At 38.7% G+C, this 17356-nt stretch overlaps 1 protein-coding gene across 1 annotated transcript in view; it reads left to right on the top strand.

Annotated features, from left to right (window-relative positions):
- LOC132127037 (C3a anaphylatoxin chemotactic receptor-like) overlaps positions 1 to 16835 on the top strand; it is a 123666-nt gene extending 106831 nt beyond the window's left edge. The window contains exon 2 of the mRNA XM_059538648.1: positions 15798 to 16835. Coding sequence (XP_059394631.1) covers positions 15813 to 16835 — 1023 coding nt within the window. The 5' untranslated portion in view covers positions 15798 to 15812. The remainder of the gene's footprint in view (positions 1 to 15797) is intronic.
- Positions 16836 to 17356: the final 521 nt, after the last annotated feature.

The following is a 17356-nucleotide window of genomic DNA, read 5'->3' as shown; positions in this document are numbered from 1 at the left end:
ACTTTTACTCCACTACATTTCCTCATTAAAATGTATACTTTTACTCTGATACATTTCCCCTAAGTATATTAGTTACTTACTACAAAATAGTCAGAAGAACAGACTGCAGGAAAGCAGGTTTGGTGAATCAGTGGTCGGCTCATAAAAAACACCTTTGTTCATGTGTAGAAAAACTGCGGATGATTTCATTCCCCACTCAAGTCAAGTCAGGGGTGTACGATTACATTTAAGACAAAATATTGCTTGTTTTTGCTAAATTTTTATAAACAAAAAAAATTCCAAATACAGATCACAAGCAGTGTTTTGTGTCTCTGGGCAAATGTTTACTGATTAACTGAATCAACTTTTCGGTTGAATAAATGATTCAGTGATTCACTCATTAACACAGTCAAATGCTTGGTTTCTGTATGAATCAGTCGTTTTGAATGAATCGGTTGAATCTCAATGACTCACTCATTAACAGTCACTTGCTGTCACCTACTGGCAGTTTAAATTTCACATTTCGACAAATTTTTTCTTTATATGTTATAAATTATTTCAAATATCAGTATTCAACGTTTTATGTTAAAAACAAAACATTAAGCCTATTTATGTATCTGTATCTGCAGTTTAAATTAATCCATGTCCCCTCTGAGATACATAAACCGCGTAAATATATCTAAATGCTATTTCAGATGCAGATTCCAGGAATGTTTTCTTACGTTGGAATGAAAGATACTGTAGGGGAATTACAGTTATAACCCAGCGGACCAGGTGTGTCGTAATGAAGACCAGGAGTCAGAGATGAGTTCAATTAATAATAAGAATTGTACTGAAGAAAATAGTTTGCAGTTTCATCAGCAGAAGCCAGCTTCAGTTCTCAGGATGGAGTTCGTAGGCCACTCTGAATCACCAACAATTATACTCTAGACAGAAGATACTAAATGCGTCAAAGCACTGGTAAGAAGAAATCTGATTGGTTCCAAAACCTAGATAAATTTAGACAGTCGACACATATGGACATAAACTTCTCATTATTCTTTTATTAAATGTCAGCTGATAGTGGTGAAGCAAATCCGGCAGAGCCTGTATCGGGTGCCGTTTGTAAAGCTGCTCATGCTGAAAATAACAGCAACATTTTGTCACATTTAGCTTCAAACAATGTTTAAAAAACTGAATTTTTGACGGTCACTTTTTAGCACACTTACAACAATATTTGTCAACTTAGAGATATTTTAAATAGTTAAACATAAATATTAAATGTTAAACCTAAATGTTAAATCTAAATGCTAAATCTAAATATAAATGTTAAATCTAAATCTAAATGTAAATATAAAATCTAAATGTTAAATCTAAATGTTAAATCTAAATCTAAATCTAAATGTTAAATCTAAATCTAAATCTAAATGTAAATATAAAATCTAAATGTTAAATCTAAATCTAAATGTTAAATATAAATTTAAATCTAAATGTTAAATCTAAATCTAAATCTAACTGTTAAATCTAAATCTAAATGTTAAATCTAAATGTTGAATCTAAATGTTTCGGTTGAAACTAAATATTTAGCTAATATGCAAATTCAAAATGCCGGAAGTGCCAAAATAAAAGCTTGATGAGGTCAGTGTGTGTTTAAATAAGGAACGAATAAAAATGATCTCATCCGAAGAAATTGACTCTTGGACATGGATTATCGTGATAATGACTACCTAAAATAATAAACACGTTTGGAGAAACTGTATTTGAAGAGTACGCTAGTGTATGTAGATATTAATGTTAGGGAACAATGTGAGTGATGTGTACGTTTAGTAGGAAAACATATTATCTGATCCACACTCCAGAACAGAAGAGGGCGGTATTGCGCCAATAAGCTGGATGCCAACCGCCGTTAAACTGGGAAGAAGACGAATATGACGGCTTGCTGTGAGTTACAATGGTGAGAATATTTTTTTTTCACGAAAATAATTATTTAAATTTAAGAGTACAAGTTATTTTCATACAGTGGTATTGATTTTGGAGTTAATAATCTATTAAATCTAAGGTGTAAACATATAAGCAAAAGGTGTAAAGACGCTATCTTCCGGTTTCACAGGCAAGACTAATTGAGCCATGGCCTGATCCTGGCTTAATCTAAACCCTGTTTGTTACTTACATAATATAGCATATTTGTGATTGTGCTGTAAAAACACGTTTTATAATGAATAACTAACAGGGGAGCTCCATTAAGTACACGACTCAAAAGTGGATTTATATAAACCATATATACATCTTGAAGACTATTACTAAATGTCTGTCATCTGACAGGATAGTCTTTGATAAGTATTGCAGGTGAGCACATTTAACAGACATGAAACAGGCATCTGAGTTCACTCATTGTTGTCAACACTGCTTTAGATGAGTGTAAGTCATGTAATCAAACAAATCTACATACAGTAACTAAACACAGGTTATCTATTTTATTTGTCCATTTGCAATATTAATAATTTTAGAAACATTTGTGTTGGATAAAAAACGATTTACATCATTTACTAACTCAACATGCAGATGCAGTATATCACAATTAAATCACAGAGGAGACTGACTCTTGTCTGGATGTTACAGGAACAGATTATGTTTATCTGCTGTAGAGAGACTCATGAAGGAATGCTGCCATCAAAGGATTTGTGTAAGTACACTACAAAAAGAAATGAAACATTTTAATTAGTGTAATTTCAAAGAGTTATAACAGCACTTTTCTTATTGTTGATTTCTGTGCATTTGCTGCAGATCTTTTGTGGTGGAGCAGGACCTGCAAGGAAAGGGGAAAAAAGGAAACACCTGAAACAAAAGCATAAAGTAATGACTTTTTGTATTGTGTGTGTGTGTGTGTGTGTGTGTGTTTGTGTAGGTTATGAAAATGTCTGCAGACTGGTGTGTGCACTGAGGATGGAGAAGTCCACTGCAGCATCCGGAAATGGTCCAGAGACACGGATGAGACGCTCCATCACTCCAGCTCTCACCAGCTCTCATCAGGACCAGATGCTGCTGTGGTCTCTTCGTCATCGGTGGCCCCAGAGCATATAGAGAAAGACCAAAAGACACTGAGGATTTGATTTTGGTAAAGTTTGTTCTGCTGGTTTCTGTTTATACAATGAAGGCTGACTTTCAGAAGCTTCAAAAGCATCATCAAAAAATGTGATGGAGCTTTTATCTGAAGTGATTGACAGTGCTCTTATTACAGGGGCCTACAATCCTCTGATCCACCTGGAGAAAAGAGCCGTGCTCACAGACATACTGGTAGTTTTGAACCAGTTCAGTGGTTTAGCCAACGATAAAAATAATAAATTAATGCATGTACTTGTAAACTATGTGTAAATTTTTTAAAGGTAGTGGTGCTCATGGAGAGCAGGCACACGATTGTTTGGAGCAGACACAGAAGCAGTCAGATTGTCCTGCACGTGTTCTTCTGCTCTCGCTTCAAGGTTGTGTGGTTCAGAGAGCCGACATCATGGTCTTCCTCATCCTGTTGCTCAACGACATCCCCGTTGAGAAAAGAGTGAGACTGTGAAGCACAGCGCAGCAGCAGAATCAGAACAGCTGTGTTGAGATGATCGTAAGATGTGGGGTTCACCATCTGTAAATACATGATTGTTAGAACAGTAAGTTTGAATGAAGCTTTGTTTCATGTGTTGTTGACTTGTACATGTATGCATTTATTGTGATGCTAACATTTATACATTCTTTTAATCATTTAAACATGTTTCTTGTTGTCAGTAAATAAAATATAAATATTTTATCTATTCGTGTATTAATTGCTTGACTGAAAACTGATGCATTCACATTAACTGCATTAGTGTATATTCATGTATAGCTATGTCACGACAGAAAATACATTTTGCTTCTTTTACTAAAATGTAATTTTAAGGAAATAAATGTATATAATTATTGGTTGGCATTTATCATTATTATTGCATGTAAGTGTTGGGGTGGGCAAAGGATGCCGTTCATTATGGGGTAATCTTCATTTTTGAGTAGTAATACTTACAATTTTAGAGTATAAACTCATCAGTCTTCTCCAAAGGTGAGATCTTTGAGCAGCTGTTCGACGTGTGCAGACATTGTAGAGTCGCTGAGAGAAACTGTACTGGACTGTGGAGTTAGTGATGCTGTGAAGTGGTAGTGCACCTGTACCTCTTTTTATTATTATTGCCAAACTTATAACATAAAAGATCATGGTAAGACGGTTGTATTTAACAATAACAATCATAACACCATAAAACAGTAAATAAAAGTTTTTACGTGTTCATCATATGGGATCCTATACAGGAAAAAAATTCACATAAAATAATTGAAAAAATATTATAGAGATAACGATTTTGGGTTTTCTAATTCTATAAAAAAAATCACATTAGTGGAGTTAAAAATATAAAAACTACAGGAGCATTGAGCAGCATGGAGCGCCCTCTCGTGGCTGTAGACGGTCATGTTTTCTCTTGGTTCATGTCAAATTAATTTTGATAAGTCGCAGGACCAGCCAAACTATGAAAAAACTGCTACTTATAATCCGGAAAATACGGTAGTCATTATCAATAATGTGATGTATAGGTTGCATGTTAATACCATTTATTTAATATATTTGTATAGTTTTATCTTGCTTTAAAATTATCATTTATTTATACATGGTATGTTCCTGAAGTGGGAGGAGCCTAACGCTATAAAAGGGCTCCTGGTAGCCATTTTTCAGGAGAGTGTTTGGAGTGTTTGGAGTGTGGGTTCACTCCTTGTATTTTTGGGCCTGAATATTGGCATAGCCAGAATACATGTGAAACTCTTATGAATTTATATTTATATTTATTTTGCTTTAGTTTTGTTACTGTATATATTTTTGCATGGGAATCACTTTTGCACCAAAATAAACACACTGGATTGAAAATTCTTCTCCATCATCATTGATTTTACACCTTCACCGACGGTACACCCTAACAAGTGGTGTCAGAAGTGGGATTAGTACCGGTCAAGTGACGTGTGGGGGAGATCGCCTTTTCTGACATGCCTCCCAAACTAAGGAGTCAGCCTGTTGAAGGCACAGTTCAGGATGTGGACCAGGGTGCCATAGGAGGTGACCCAGAGGCAAGTGAGCAACCTGCTGAGGTTCCATCTGCTGGAGGGGAGCGTTCCCGAGTTTCAGGCACAGACGGTGATGGAACAGCTGCCAGGGTTAAAAGCCAGGAGCCAAGATTGGCCAGGCTTGAGGACACAGATGACATAGAACACTTTTTGACCACTTTTGAGAGACTGGCGGAAGTTTACCAATGGCCGAGAGGAGACTGGGCCATACGCCTAATACCCCTGCTTACAGGCAAGGCCAGGAGTGCTTTTGTGGCCATGAACTCTTCCCAGACACAGGATTATGACCAGCTGAAGGAAGCCATACTAAAAAAGTATGAGATCAGCACTGAGACCTATCGGTTAAGGTTCCGTTCTTTAAATACCCCTATGCATGAGTCACCCCAAGAGCTCTACACCCGTATTAAAGATCTGTTTTGCAAGTGGGTCCAGTTCAACAAAAGCAGCAAAGACAACATAATGGAGGCTATGGTGCTTGAACAGTTTCTACGGGTGTTGCATCCAGAGGTGAGGACCTGGGTCAAGGAACGGAATCCAACCACTGCTGGACAGGCTGCTAACCTGGTGGAGGCCTATATTTCTGCAAGGAGGGGTCCAGGAAACTTCCACTATACTGGCGTCCTGCAGGCCACCAAGGGTAAGTCTGAGGGTTTGGGGGTGTGGTCAAGCTCTAAAAGCCAAGCTAAGATTCTGAAATCTACATACATTGAACCCACAACATCTGTTCCCCTACCTCAACCCATAGTCAAAAATGAAGTTGTGTGTTTTAATTGTGGTGAGCCAGGGCATACTAGACCGCATTGCCCCTTGAAAAAGCCTAAGACAGCTAGTCTCTGTTATGTTCCCCGGCTAGTACAGTATGCAACCCCTAAACATGACTTAGAGCCAGTTGTCACCGTTTTGTTGAATGGGAAACCACTTCCAGCTTTGGTTGACACAGGTTGTGCCCACACACTGGTAGAGGCCAAATATGTACCCAGAGATAGCTGGAGTGAGGAGGAGACTGTGACTGTTTGTTGTGTTCATGGGGACAGTACTAATTTGCCAACAGCTGAAGTCTACATTGAGGTGCATAATCAGCCATATCTCATGAAGGTTGGAGTAGCGCAGAGTCTGCCATACCCCATTTTGCTAGGCACAGATTTACCAGTGTTGGTTGATTTGGTACAGGAGACGGCATGGTGTGGAATAGTAACAAGGGCTCAGGCTAAGAAGCAAGAACAAAACACACCATTCCAAGAAACTGAGAAAACACTGCAATCTATGCCTTTTTTTTCTGAGGTTATTGTCACAGAGCCAAAACCTACAGCAGAGGATAGGCTGCAGCTACGTAGAGAGTGTGTGGAAAGCTTGATAGAGACCGCAGAGCAAGCTGAGAAACCAGAGGAACCTGACTTGAGTGATGCAGATATTGTCATTCCAAATAACCTAGCTAAGCTCCAGAATGAAGATTCCACCTTAGCTGACTGTTTTAAGCAGGTACAAAATAAAGAAGTGAATGCTTGCTTGGATGAGAGGTTTGTACTGAATAATGGTCTCTTGTACAGAGAAAGTAAGGAAGACGGGATTCAGTTGGTTGTACCCCAGACACAGAGAAGGGAAGTATTAAATCTAGGTCACTCCATTCCCTGGGCAGGTCACTTGGGATTTATGAAAACCTTAATGCGGATTGCAAAGAGGTTTTATTGGCCCAGAATGTACAGCGATGTGAAGGAGTTCTGTAAGACATGCCCTGAGTGTCAGCTTGCTGTTGGTCGTACCCCTGCTTATGCCCCACTTATTCCATTACCTGTTGTTGACTCTCCCTTTGAAAGAATAGGAGTGGATATAGTTGGCCCACTGGAAAGAAGTCAGGCAGGGAACAGATTTATTTTAGTAATTTGTGACTATGCTACAAGGTACCCTGAGGCTTATCCCCTTAGAAAAGTCACTGCCAAACAGATATCCACAACCCTTTTGAGATTTTTTTCACAAGTGGGCATACCACGGGAGGTTCTCACAGACCAAGGACCCAACTTCATGAGCCATACCCTACACAAGGTATATCAACTGCTAGGGATTAAGAGAGTGCGAACCACCCCCTATCACCCTCAGACTGATGGGCTGGTCGAACGTTTTAATCAGACCCTAAAAGCCATGCTCAAAAAGTTGGTCTCTGAAACGGGCAAAGACTGGGACAAGTGGCTGCCTTTCCTTCTTTTTGCCTATCGGGAAGTACCCCAGGCCTCAACAGGATTCTCCCCTTTTGAGCTCCTTTATGCCCATCCTGTTAGAGGACCCTTGGATGTGCTGAAAGAGAGCTGGGAAGACACACATAAGCCCAGTAAGCAAAACATTCTGACTTATGTCCTCAAGATGAGAGAGCAACTCCAAAAGACCACAGCTCAAGCCCAAAAGAACTTGCTCCAGTCCCAAGCCCAGCAGAAAGAGTGGTATGACAAAGCAGCCGGAACACGCAGTTTCAATCCTGGTGATAAGGTCCTTTTGCTGTTGCCAACATTGGAAAACAAGTTGTTGGCAAAGTGGCAAGGTCCCTGTGAAGTAAAGCGGAAAGTGGGTCCAGTGACCTACGAAATCGAAATTCCTTCCAGAAGCCAGCCTCTGCAGGTATTCCACATCAACATGCTAAAGAAATGGCATTCCCGTATACCATCATCAGATATGGCCGAAAGCACAGCAGCCCCAGTGATGGACAACGCTATGTTTGTAAGGGCAGTAGCAGAGGAGGAGGAGGTAGAAGAGCAATACATCCCTGGACATCCAGGCAAGAGCGAACTAAATCTCAGTCACTTTACTGAGAAACAGAAATAGCAGCTGATGGGATGCTTACCTGACCAACTTTTCATGGAGTCACCGGGTAGAACAGACCTGATCAGTCACTCCATCATTCTGAACGACCCCAAACCCATCCGGCAATCTGTCTATCGGGTACCTGAAAGACTGCTGCCAGTGATGAAAGAGGAGCTAAAGACCATGCAGAGTCTGGGGGTAATAGAACCATCCACCAGTGAATGGAGCAGCCCTATTGTACTGGTACCTAAGAAGGATGGCACTCTCCGGTTCTGCCTGGACTTCCGTAAACTGAATAGTGTCAGTAAGTTTGACCCTTACCCCATGCCAAGGGTAGATGAGCTGGTTGAAAGACTTGGAAGAGCAAAATACCTCAGTACTCTCGATCTCTGCAAGGGGTACTGGCAAGTTCCATTGAAGCCAGAATGCAAGGAGCTTACAGCCTTTAAGACCCCATTTGGACACTTTCAGTTCCAGGTTCTTCCATTTGGGCTTCATGGTGCTCCAGCAACATTTCAGAGAATGATGGACAAGATTCTCAAAGGCACGGAAATGTTTGCTGCAGCCTACTTGGACGATATTATCATCTTTAGCCAGAGCTGGGAGGAACATCTAGGGCATCTCCAAGAGGTGCTAAAGAGGATAAAGACTGCTGGATTGACCATCCGCCCAGACAAGTGTGGCCTGGCCAAGGCTGAGACCCAATACCTGGGGTATGTACTGGGACATGGGGTGGTCCGACCACAAGTTGGTAAAATTGAAGCCATTAAAAATGCTGAGAGGCCTGTGACCAAAAAGCAGGTACGGTCCTTTTTGGGACTGATTGGCTGGTACCGAAGGTTTGTACCAAACTTTTCAGCCCGGGCAGTTGCCCTGACTAACCTCACCAAAAAGGGCCACCCAAACAAGGTGAATTGGACTATGGACTGTGAAAAGGCCTTCCAGGATTTGAAGGACTCTTTATGTAAGGAACCACTGCTTCAGAGTCCTGACTTTGAGCAACTGTTTACTGTGCAGACTGATGCTTCAGAGCATGGCCTAGGAGCTGTGCTGTTGCAGGGTGAACAAGGACATCTAAAACCCATTGCCTATATCAGTAGGAAGCTCCTTCCCCGAGAGACAAAGTACTCAACGGTGGAGAAGGAATGCCTTGCCATTAAATGGGCATTAAACTCTCTGCGATACTATTTGCTGGGACGCAAGTTTCGGCTGGAGACTGACCATCGGGCACTAGCCTGGTTAGGCAAAATGAGGGACACTAATGTCCGAATAACTAGGTGGTTTCTAGCCATTCAGCCCTTTGATTTTGAGGTGCTGTACAGGAAAGGAGCACAGAATTGTACCGCTGATTTTCTCTCAAGGGCACCTCAAGAGGTGTCAGGAGAGGGAGGGGGAAATGTCACAGGGAGCCTGTGACCTAAGACTAAAAGGACTTTTATTTTGAAAGAACTGCTGAAGTACTTGTACCCCAATAAACAGTTTACACCCATATACACACACAATCTACATGCCGGCAAATTAACATCCTATACTAGATGTGTGGTTATTTTTCTGTTTAGGTGGTGTGATAGGCTCTCTGCTTAGTTCCATGTTTTTATATAATTTTCTTTTCTTTTGTTGGTTGTTTGTTTTGTCTCAATGCTAAATGTTTTGTTTTGTTATATGATTTAACCTTCAAAGAAACCACACCAAACTCTTTTACAAATGTTAACAGTTTATTTCCTCGGTAACATACTAACATGTACACATAAAATACTGTTATACTCACATTGTGGGTCACCTCTCTACTGGCAAACCCATGTGCAGCGACGGCTGCCATTTTAAAGCTGCTAATTGCCCAATTGGAAGGGCACTTTCATTGTCAGTGACATCACAGGGGGAAATCAGGGAAACTATCATTTCTCAGACATTTTTCTTTGTAATGTGGAGACAAAATTTTGTAATTAATAATGTGATGCATAGGTTGCATGTTAATACCATTTATTTAATATATTTGTATAGTTTTATCTTGCTTTAAAATTATCATTTATTTATACATGGTATGTTCCTGAAGTGGGAGGAGCCTAACGCTATAAAAGGGCTCCTGGTAGCCATTTTTCAGGAGAGTGTTTGGAGTGTGGGTTCACTCCTTGTATTTTTGGGCCTGAATATTGGCATAGCCAGAATACATGTGAAACTCTTATGAATTTATATTTATATTTATTTTGCTTTAGTTTTGTTACTGTATATATTTTTGCATGGGAATCACTTTTGCACCAAAATAAACACACTGGATTGAAAATTCTTCTCCATCATCATTGATTTTACACCTTCACCGACGGTACACCCTAACAGCTTTTATCTGAAGTGATTGACAGTGCTCTTATTACAGGGGCCTACAATCCTCTGATCCACCTGGAGAAAAGAGCCGTGCTCACAGACATACTGGTAGTTTTGAACCAGTTCAGTGGTTTAGGCAACAATAAAAATAATAAATTAATGCATGTACTTGTAAACTATGTGTAAATTTTTTAAAGGTAGTGGTGCTCATGGAGAGCAGGCACACGATTGTTTGGAGCAGACACAGAAGCAGTCAGATTGTCCTGCACGTGTTCTTCTGCTCTCGCTTCAAGGTTGTGTGGTTCAGAGAGCCGACATCATGGTCTTCCTCATCCTGTTGCTCAACGACATCCCCGTTGAGAAAAGAGTGAGACTGTGAAGCACAGCGCAGCAGCAGAATCAGAACAGCTGTGTTGAGATGATCGTAAGATGTGGGGTTCACCATCTGTAAATACATGATTGTTAGAACAGTAAGTTTGAATGAAGCTTTGTTTCTTGTGTTGTTGACTTGTACATGTATGCATTTATTGTGATGCTAACATTTATACATTCTTTTAATCATTTAAACATGTTTCTTGTTGTCAGTAAATAAAATATAAATATTTTATCTATTCGTGTATTAATTGCTTGACTGAAAACTGATGCATTCACATTAACTGCATTAGTGTATATTCATGTATAGCTATGTCACGACAGAAAATACATTTTGCTTCTTTTACTAAAATGTAATTTTAAGGAAATAAATGTATATAATTATTGGTTGGCATTTATCATTATTATTGCATGTAAGTGTTGGGGTGGGCAAAGGATGCCGTTCATTATGGGGTAATCTTCATTTTTGAGTAGTAATACTTACAATTTTAGAGTATAAACTCATCAGTCTTCTCCAAAGGTGAGATCTTCGAGCAGCTGTTCGACGTGTGCAGACAATGTAGAGTCGCTGAGAGAAACTGTACTGGACTGTGGAGTTAGTGATGCTGTGAAGTGGTAGTGCACCTGTACCTCTTTTTATTATTATTGCCAAACTTATAACATAAAAGATCATGGTAAGACGGTTGTATTTAACAATAACAATCATAACACCATAAAACAGTAAATAAAAGTTTTTACGTGTTCATCATATGGGATCCTATACAGGAAAAAAATTCACATAAAATAATTGAAAAAATATTATAGAGATAACGATTTTGGGTTTTCTAATTCTATAAAAAAAATCACATTAGTGGAGTTAAAAATATAAAAACTACAGGAGCATTGAGCAGCATGGAGCGCCCTCTCGTGGCTGTAGACGGTCATGTTTTCTCTTGGTTCATGTCAAATTAATTTTGATAAGTCGCAGGACCAGCCAAACTATGAAAAAACTGCGACTTATAATCCGGAAAATACGGTAGTCATTATCACGATAATCCATGTCCAATAGTCAATTTCCTCGGATGAGATGATTTTTATTCGTTCCTTATTTAACACGATGCTATAAACACACACTGACATCATCGAGCTTTTATTTTGGCACTTCCGGCATTTTGAATTTGCATATTAGCTAAATATTTTGTTTCACCCGAAACATTTAGATTCAACATTTAGATTTAGATTTAGATTTAACATTTAGATTTTACATTTAGATTTAACATTTAGATTTAACATTTAGATTTAGATTTAACATTTAGATTTAGTTTTAATATTTAGATTTAACATTTAGATTTAACATTAATATTTAGATTTAACATTTAGATTTAACATTTAGATTTAGATTTAACATTTAGATTTAGATTTAGATTTAACATTTAGATTTAGATTTAACATTTAGATTTATATTTAGCATTTAGATTTAACATTTAACATTTAGGTTTAACATTTAATATTTATATTTAACTATTTAAAATATCTCTAAGTTGACAAATATTGTTGTAAATGTGCTAAAAAGTGACCGTCAAAAAATTCAGTTATGAATAAATTATGTTAAAACATGTATAAATGACTCATTCTTGACAAAAGGCAAAAGAGCTGTGAGTGTGCGCACATTTGAATGTCGGGCTGTAAACGATTTGGGCTTTTAAAAAGCTGTCAATCAAAATGTACTTGTCGGGCTAGGGTCGAAACCTGTCGGACTCGGGTCCTGTCGGGCTTAACTTTTAAGGCCCGATTACAGCTTTAGTAGTTGTTAAGTTTAGTTATTGGGTAGAATTAGTGATGTAGAATATGGTCATGCAGAATATGTGCTTTATAAAATAAGTACTAAACAGCCTATATGCATGCTAATAAGCAACTAGTTGATAGTGAGAATTTGTCCCTAAACTAAAGTATTACTGACTGATTGATCATTTGTATAAGGTAAACTATCACTGTCCTAAACTTGATACCATAAATACATATTATATACTATAATATTACATTAGAGTAGGCCATATTATATTATAAATTAACATTATGATTTCTATAAGGCAGACTTCAAACAAGTTGTTGATATTTAAATTTACATTTATGCATTTAGCAGACGCTTTTATCCAAAGCAACTTACAGTGACTCTTTTTAGAGTTCTCTCATTTTTGAGAAAACATTTTTTTTACAGTGCTGTGTCACAAATCATTTAAATAAAACCTCACAGAAAAGTTACATACTTTATAATGATATAATGTAATGTTATATAATATAATTAATATATAGCTAATATTTAAAAAATAAAACAGAATTCCATATTTGAGATCAACTATTTATTAGTCTTATAAATTATTAAAAAAATATTTTTAATATTTAAAACAAAAGTGTTGTAGAGTTTGCACACTGCTACACCTGTAAATGTCTAAGGGCCCTATCATACACCAGGCGCAATGCGACGCAGGCGCAGCACAATTGTGTTTGCTAGTTTCAGTCCGGTGCCATTCGCATTTTCCCGTCCAGCGCGACATCGTTTAAAGGTACAATTTGTAAGATATTTGCAGTAAAATATCCAAAAACCACTAGGCTAGTGTTATATATTTTGTCCAGCTGATTACTAACAATCTCTAATGTTTTCAACTACTTGTAAATCGTGAGAAAACACCCATTCTAAACAGTGACACGGGGCAGTGCAGTCGTCTATCAATGACGTTGGTTTCCCTTTGTTACCGCCTTTACTGACGTAGAAACCACATGACAACAGAGTCGCGGACAAATGTCTAGGAAGTAGTGTCTAGAGTCCAGCAAACCACTAGTTTACTTCAAGCAGTTCCTTATTTACTTCTTGCACATTTTATGGTGGATTGTGTTACTTATTTATGGAACATAATTACTGTTTACCATCTGCCGCTTGTTCTGCCGACAAGGACAGTTCCCGTAAACGTAAGCGTACGGGGCAACCAAACGACCCGAGAAGAGTTTGGGACAAGAGGAGAGAAAGAGCGAGGATCAATATCGGTGTTGCATTTTCTAGATGGAGAGTGCTTCGCAACAATCTAGAGATGCCGATCTCATTTGTGTTTTGCTAGACAGGTAAGTTGTTTTGATTCATATCTTTACAGAAAACGTATGCTATTATAATGATCAACAAGATTAGTATTATGGGGCTTACACGCCAAACCGAGGGGCATCGCGTCTCTAGACCCATGCGAGGACGCGTCTGATCAATCGTCTGATCGCGTCTTTGCATTGACTTTGTAGGTAATGTACTCGCACAAATCGTTGAACTCGTGTTTGAAAATTATGGTATCAAACACAACATATATAAAACTTTACCTCATCCTTTAAATCCATGATTTATCTTTCCGTCTGATTGATGGCCATCAGCGGTTGGGTTGAAGACAACAAATCCCATCATTCCACGCTCCTTCTTAGCGTCATCAAACCACGCGATTGTTATTGTTTTGGTAGTGCGCCCTCTCGTGGCAGGTCCTACAACCTGTACCTTTAATTAGCAAATGCATTTGCGCGCCCATGGGCTAAAAAAGAGGTGTGTTCAGGCGCATTGCGGGTGCATTGCTATTTTAAGGAGCTGAAAATAGACTGCATCATAGACCAACTCAAACCTGGTCTAAAGTCTGCCGCAATGTTTTTTCTTTCTTATTTAACCACATCAACTCTGGGGACCCACCGGTGGGTCCAATATTGCATATGCCTAATTCTCAAAAAATCAAAATAACAGCTGAAGTGGTTAAAGAGCGTGGTAGTATAGGCGGGTCCGCAATGCGTGTACACACTTCTTATTAAACACAGGGATGCACAGCAGCACACAAACATGCCAAATATAAAAAAATTAAAGGATTTCAATGCATGTCATGGTTCTGCCTTCATGTCCTGATTTTTCTCTAGTCTTGTGGCAGGATCATGACAGGCCCGTGTTTTGTGTACAAGCACATGGCCTTGTCTTTGGGCCATGTGCTTGTGTTGTCTCGTTTCCTTGCCCCGCCCCCCTTGTTACCCTAGTTTTGTCATCATTGATTTACCTGTTCCACCTGTTGTGTTCATTAGTAGCCTCCCTTTATTACCTCGTGTGTTTCTCTGTCCCTTTGTCGGTTCATTGCTAAATGTTGTCTAACGTTGTCATATACTGTCAAGTCTTGCCAAGTGTTGTGAAGCTTTGTCTCTGTCTTTCTTTAATGATATCTTGCTGTGAGTATTTGGTCTAGAGTTCTGTTCTACGTATAATGTTATTTGTTTTGTTGTTAGTGTAGTCTTCGTCAAGTCCTAGTCGAGGCTTTTGCCTTTTTGTTTTGTTTTGCCCCCTCGTGGGTTTTGTTTTCCTATTTTTTGTACAATAAACTGTGTTGCTGTGACTACTGTCTGCATTTGGGTTCATCCTCCTTCATCTCCGTGTCAATGCATAAGACTTTTTTGTAGGCCAATTATATATATATATATTATAAATGCCTAAATGTCATAATGGATAGTCATCGAATTAGGCTATCTATTTGCTCACACACAAGCAGCTCTGTTTCATCTCGGAGGCGTGTTCTGTCTCTGCGCTTGCCAAATTCTGTCGTGTAAATAGCAAATCCATCATGGCATGAGATTTATAAATATAAATATTTTTATATTTTCATATTTAATTAGCCTACAAAAAAATCTTCTTTTCTTAAAATAGCAATGCGCCAGCAATGAGCCTGAACACACCTCTTTTTTAGACCAGCACGCCCATTGGCGCACAAATGGGCACAAATGCATTTGCTAATTAAATGATGTGGCACTGGACGGGAAAATGCAAACGGCGCCGGACTGAAACTAGCAAACACACTTGTGCTGCGCCTTGCATCACATTGCGTCGGGTGTATGATAGGGCCCATTGTCTTTGTGTTGGTTCTTGTGTTGAGCTATTTCGTCCGCAACCATTAATGAATTTGATCTCTACAGTGACTGATTTTTAGTGCACACCTTGTTTTTCCATAAAAACTGTAAACCTCATTCATCATTTCTAACTCAATTGCAACACCAACTCTATAGTGGTTTGTAATTATTTCACATTTATTAGAATTCAGACAAATGGCTTTCTCAGTTCATTTTTGCGCCTGTCACATTATTTCTTCTGTCGCGACTGCACAGCTTAGAGGGAACATTGTTCGTAAGTCACATTGGATAAAATAATCTGGTAATTGAATGAATAAGAGTTTGACACTGATAATATATTATATTTTCAGGATAAGCAGGGCACTATGGACAGCAGCAACTCAAGCAGAATCCACCAAACATATACTTATTATGATAATGTCTACAAAAATGTTTCTCAGGATAGTTTTAATGAGCTGAGGAATTTTACGAGAGTGATTTCTCTGGTCTTCTACTACCTGACCTTTATCCTCGGTGTTCCTGGAAATGCATTTGTTGTGTATGTTGCTGGACTGAAGATGAAGATGACTGTTAATACAGTAGGGTTTCTCAATCTAGCGATTGCTGACCTCTTGTGTTGCCTTTCCACTCTTTTCTATGTGACTAAGAGTGCTTTTGATAATCCCTGGCCGTACGGATCCATAATGTGCAAGATTTTCCCTTTCATTATGCTCATCACCATGTTTGCCAGTGTTTTCACACTGAGCTTGATTAGTCTGGATCGGTTTACTCAGGTGATCACGCCGGTTTGGGCTCAGAATCATCGCAGCTTGTTCATCGCACGACTGTCCTGTGTATCGGTTTGGATTCTGGCTTCAATTCTCAGTCTGCCTTTTATGTTTTCAAGAAAGACTTACACAGAAAATAATAAAACACAGTGCCGGCTTTATCATCCTGATAAAGACAATTATGAATTGTATGGAAGGTTTAGCATCATCAGATTTGTGTTTGGCTTTTTGGTTCCTCTCATATGCATCACAACATGCTACGGATTCATCGCACGCAAGATAGACAGGAGTCATTTTCACTCTGGACGATCGTTTCGCATCATGTTGGCTGTAATCGTGGCCTTTTTTCTGTGCTGGCTGCCATTTCACATATTGCATTTGATAATCATGTATGGACAGAAACCAAGTCGCTCTGTGGCGTGGGCAGTGTATCAGTTGGCCGTCTCTTTGGCGTATTTCAACAGCTGTCTGAACCCCATTTTGTATGTTTTCATGGGGCAGAATTTTAAGAGCAATGTTAAACTTTCTCTGAGACGTGTTTTTGAAAGAGTTTTCTCTGAGGAGGGAACACAAGCATCACAATCCACACAGTCACAACACAATGCTTTGTGGTGTCTGTAAAACAATGCTTCTACAGTGTAGTTACAATAATATTACAGGACTGTCCATCAATTTCCCATCATGCATTTGCATTTACAATAAAAACCATGAATACAGTGTATTGTTGTAAAATGTATTGTAAAATTACATCAATTGCTAACAGTGTAGATAACATATCAAATGTTAAAAAATGAGACATTTTGAAATGTAATGCCAAATATTGTCTCATTCTGGATTTCATGAGAGCTACACATTCCAAAAAAGTTGGGATAGGTAGCAATAAGAAGCCGGTAATGTTAAATGTACATATAAGGAACAGCTGGAGGACCAATTTGCAACTTAAGTCAATTGGCAACATGATTGGGTATAAAAAGAGCCTCTCAGAGTGGCAGTGTCTCTCAGAAGTCAAGATGGGCAGATGATCACCAATTCTACCAATGCTGCAGTGAAAAATAGTAGATCAATATCAGAAAGGATTTTTTCAGAGAAAAATTGAAAAGAGTTTGAAGTTCTAATCATATACAATGCATAATATCATCCAA

The sequence above is a fragment of the Carassius carassius genome, chromosome 45 (genome assembly GCF_963082965.1).
Source record: "Carassius carassius chromosome 45, fCarCar2.1, whole genome shotgun sequence".
Lineage (NCBI taxonomy): Eukaryota > Metazoa > Chordata > Actinopteri > Cypriniformes > Cyprinidae > Carassius > Carassius carassius.
This window is presented reverse-complemented; position numbering and strand designations above follow the sequence as displayed.